General features: G+C 29.3%; 1 protein-coding gene across 1 annotated transcript; it reads right to left on the bottom strand.

Moving 5' to 3' along the window:
• Positions 1-2,103: 2,103 nt before the first annotated feature.
• Positions 2,104-3,236, bottom strand: LOC123893110 (40S ribosomal protein S28). The gene is made up of 2 exons (XM_045943032.1): positions 3,082-3,236; positions 2,104-2,506 (listed from the first exon to the last, which is right to left on the bottom strand). Exon 2 carries the CDS (start codon positions 2,503-2,505, stop codon positions 2,308-2,310), a length of 198 nt encoding a protein of 65 aa, XP_045798988.1. The 5' UTR covers position 2,506; positions 3,082-3,236; the 3' UTR covers positions 2,104-2,307.
• Positions 3,237-3,930: the final 694 nt, after the last annotated feature.

Below are 3,930 nucleotides of genomic sequence, written 5' to 3'. Positions count from 1 at the left end.
TCAATGAATAACCATTAATGTAAATGGTCTATATTATAGATCAACACATCAATTATACTAAAAGTGAATTTTCACTTATAGTAGGAAATGGAGGGAGTACGTTAGAAAAATAAGAATTTTTAGTACCCGTGTGTTTCCAACAATATATCTTATTTTTATGCATGTGTGCCAAAATAAGAAATTGGAAAGAAAAAATACAAAAGAATAGATGAAAACATATAACATATTATAAGTTTTTTAATAAATAATAGATACATAAATGTAATAGAGGTTTTTGTAAAAATAAAATAAATGGGTTAAAATTTACAATACAACCACTTTATATTTCTATTAGTCATTCTTACATGACATAAAGAGTCTTTTCATGTATTAAATATGTACCAAAAAAAAAGAGTCATATTTAATACATGGAAAAAAAAAATATTATTCCTTACAAGATATATTGATGGATACATATATAGTTGTTGTTGCTATTTGTTGAGAAAATATAAAGTGAATAAAGAAAATCAATTGAATGTGAATTATCTAATATTTAAAATAGATTTTTTAATTGAAAATAAATAATATATTAATTTTTTTATATTTTCTTTAATTAATATTTACCACACTTAAATTTCTAGACTAAAAATAAAATTCTTAATATCAGAGATATATATGATGTAAACTCTATCAGTTTACGAGTTGAGTTTACGTTTCGATTCCACCTAAAATAAATGAGTTGACGTAAAAATTTGATTCTGACAACATTGCATATGAGAGAAAAATATTTATCAAATATTAAAAAAAAAACAATTAAAACCTTATGATATACTATTATTTTTGTTTTCTTCATTTCTTTGATTAAATTATCCAACATTTAATTTATCAAAAAAAAATTATCCAACATTTAAATTTCTAAAATAAACAAGTGTAAACCTATAATATCCTGTGAAATAAATGCTCTAAACTAGACCAAAAGGTAGTATTGGTCCAAGCGGGAAGGGATTCTCTCCTGGATATTATCCCGTGGAATCTCCACCTTCAATTTATTTTTTAATAATTAAAATTTTGTGAGCAAAAGGGAATGAATGAGTGTGATTGCACGGGAAGAAAATGTGACTGGAGACAACCTCCACCCGGTCCTAGCTATAGCGACCATGAGTTTAGATGTACGCATTTAAAAATTAAAAAAATTCCTAATTTTGTGCTGTCCAAATTTTGGTAATATTGATTGGTGAGTTGAAGAGGGAAACCTCAGGTGCAATATCGAGATTGAACCAAGAGAATTCTTACTTGAAATGAAGTTAAATTTCAAAGTTTATTCAATTGATGTTTCTAAATAAAGTTGGAGATAGGAATACTGAGAATTGTAACTAGGTACGACATTTTGACTTTACAAAATCTTATGACACTGCTACATTGGGAGTTTGGGACCCTTTGAATCAACTTATTTAAGCTTTAAGATTGGTTAGTCGGTTTTAAAGAACTAACAAAAACAAATTAATGACACTTTTCATACTTTTTTCCAGCATTTTCACAAGTTCTCAAAAATAACTAACAGAAACAGCTTATAGTTTATAAGAATAATTTAATGTAATTTTTTTCTTTTGATAATTTAATGTAATTTTTTCTTTTGATATAAAAATAACTTATGCGAACTAACTTAAATACAAGTTCTAGTGCTATAAGCAACAAAAACAATGTTCATCCAACAAAGGTCTTATTTCAGCTTTTACTACTTCAGATTTACTCATCTCATTGAAGTAGTAATGTTACTGATATTTTTTATGACAAGTTTCAAAACAATATAAGAAATATCTAATGAAATAAACCCCATTTTGTTCAAAATTTATTGTAGAATAGGCAAATTATTAACAACATTAAAGAATCAATCTGTAATCTTCCACACATGTTTTTCGAACAAAACTCATTTGTTCCTAAAGCCTGATAGTGCATATAATTGACTAAGCATATGTTTGTTTTCTCAATATGTTGCATCTAAAACCACAACCAAAGACTTGTTGGGACAAGAGAATAACATTTCTACAGCTGATCAAAACATGGGCAAGTTTTCTGATTTTAAATCTGTAAGCATGATAATCCTACCTAACATATCAAACAACATACACCAAATTTTATATTTAAATCAAAGCATATGTTTCAAAACATAAGTCTTCCATAATTATGTCTCAAAGTAATTATAACCAAGTCTCAGCACAACAAATAAAACAAGTCTCAACACAATTTTACTTAAAAACTACGGCATACACAGAACACAAACATTTGCCATGAGCTTAAAGCATATAAATAACATCACCCTCCCTCTCTCTACCGGAGTCTCCTAGCCTCTCTCTCGGACTCGAGAAGTGTGAGGACATCACCCTCCCTCACCGGACCCTTGACGTTCCGCATGATGTGTCGGTTCTGATCGTCCAAGAACTTAACTCGGACCTGGGTCACTTGACCCCGGGATCCAGTTCTTCCCATAACTTTCACAACAAGGGCATGTTTGATCTGAGATTCCATCCTGTTGAAACACAAACATATTCACAACTGTTAAGATAGAGACAAAAGATATCCGATTATAGATTTGTTATTGTTATTGTCTAAATAGTGAATTAACATAAATGCTTATTTATTTACCTAGGCTATTTTTCATAAGCTCAAAATTAAGTTAATCCAAACAGTCCCTTAATCTTAGATTAGAAAAATCAGCTTTGTTTAAATAGCTAAAACATTATTACAAATCAGTTTTGTATAAATAAGCTAGCAAAATCAGCTTCTAATTTAAATTAGAAAACAAATTATTTAGATTCTGATTAAATTAGGAAAAAAAAAAGATTCTAACTAAATTAGGAAACAAATTTATTTAGATTCTGATTAATTTGAAAAACTTAAACAAACAATTAAAAACCACTCAAAATGAGTATCTATGTCAAAAAAAGTAAGTTCTCTCTCAAAATATATAACATGAGTAATCATAATCTATAATCAATTAAGCAGAATATTAACATTAATTATATATCTAATAACCAACATTAATTATTATGTATCTAATAATAAGTATAGATGAATAAGTAATCAGATAGATAAGAAACGGACTTGGTGTTGGAGATTCAGTGAGCAAACGTCGTCGTAGATTGATTGCGATGAAACCCCAAAAAGCTGCGTGAATAATGTCTAAACCCTAGTTTCTATTTCTGCGTTTGGCTATTTATAGTGTTGATGGTTTCTCATCTCTATGGGCTGGCCCAATTAAATGTTGCATGGTTCACGTGTTTATGTTATTCCCACCCTTACATATCCCTAATTCCTCTTGTCATTTTGATACAAAGTATTTGTCATAAGCAATCGTTTATTTTATACTCCCTCTGTTGCGTCGCTAGTTATAAGCACTCTTTTAAAATTTATTCATAAATATAACCTAAGTTTTTAGACAAATTTATTACTATTTTACTAAACATACTACTCAAGAGGGAGTATATTGTTGATATACCCGATATTGGAAAGTAGTTGAGGGAATAATGGTGGAGATTTACTCTTCCACCATGCATCCTCCTCATCCTATTCTTTAGGACATACTAATTGAAGTATCACATTGGCTACAGATATGGCAAAGATAGTCTTATAAGTGTAGTGCAAACCTCAACTCTAAAGCTAGCTTTTGTGGTTGAGTAGTACAGGTCTCACAAATTCTAATATGGTATCAGAGCCTATCCTAGATCCACTTGTTTTTGTTGTGGAGACCTCCCAAATTTGGGTCGCCCGTTGATGTTAATTCCATGTTCCTTAACGTGAGGGGTGTGTAGAGATATGACAAAGATAGTCTTTATAAATGTAGTGCAAATCTCAACTCTAAAACTAATTTTTGTGATTGAGTATAGAACTCACAAATTCTAATACATACTACACTTTTTGATTATCTACTTATTCAAAGTATTGTGAATTGAT

Source organism: Trifolium pratense, linkage group LG6 (assembly GCF_020283565.1).
Source record: "Trifolium pratense cultivar HEN17-A07 linkage group LG6, ARS_RC_1.1, whole genome shotgun sequence".
In the NCBI taxonomy this organism is placed as follows: Eukaryota; Viridiplantae; Streptophyta; class Magnoliopsida; order Fabales; family Fabaceae; genus Trifolium; species Trifolium pratense.
Note: the sequence above shows the minus strand (reverse complement) of the source record. Positions and strands in the feature narration are given on the sequence as shown.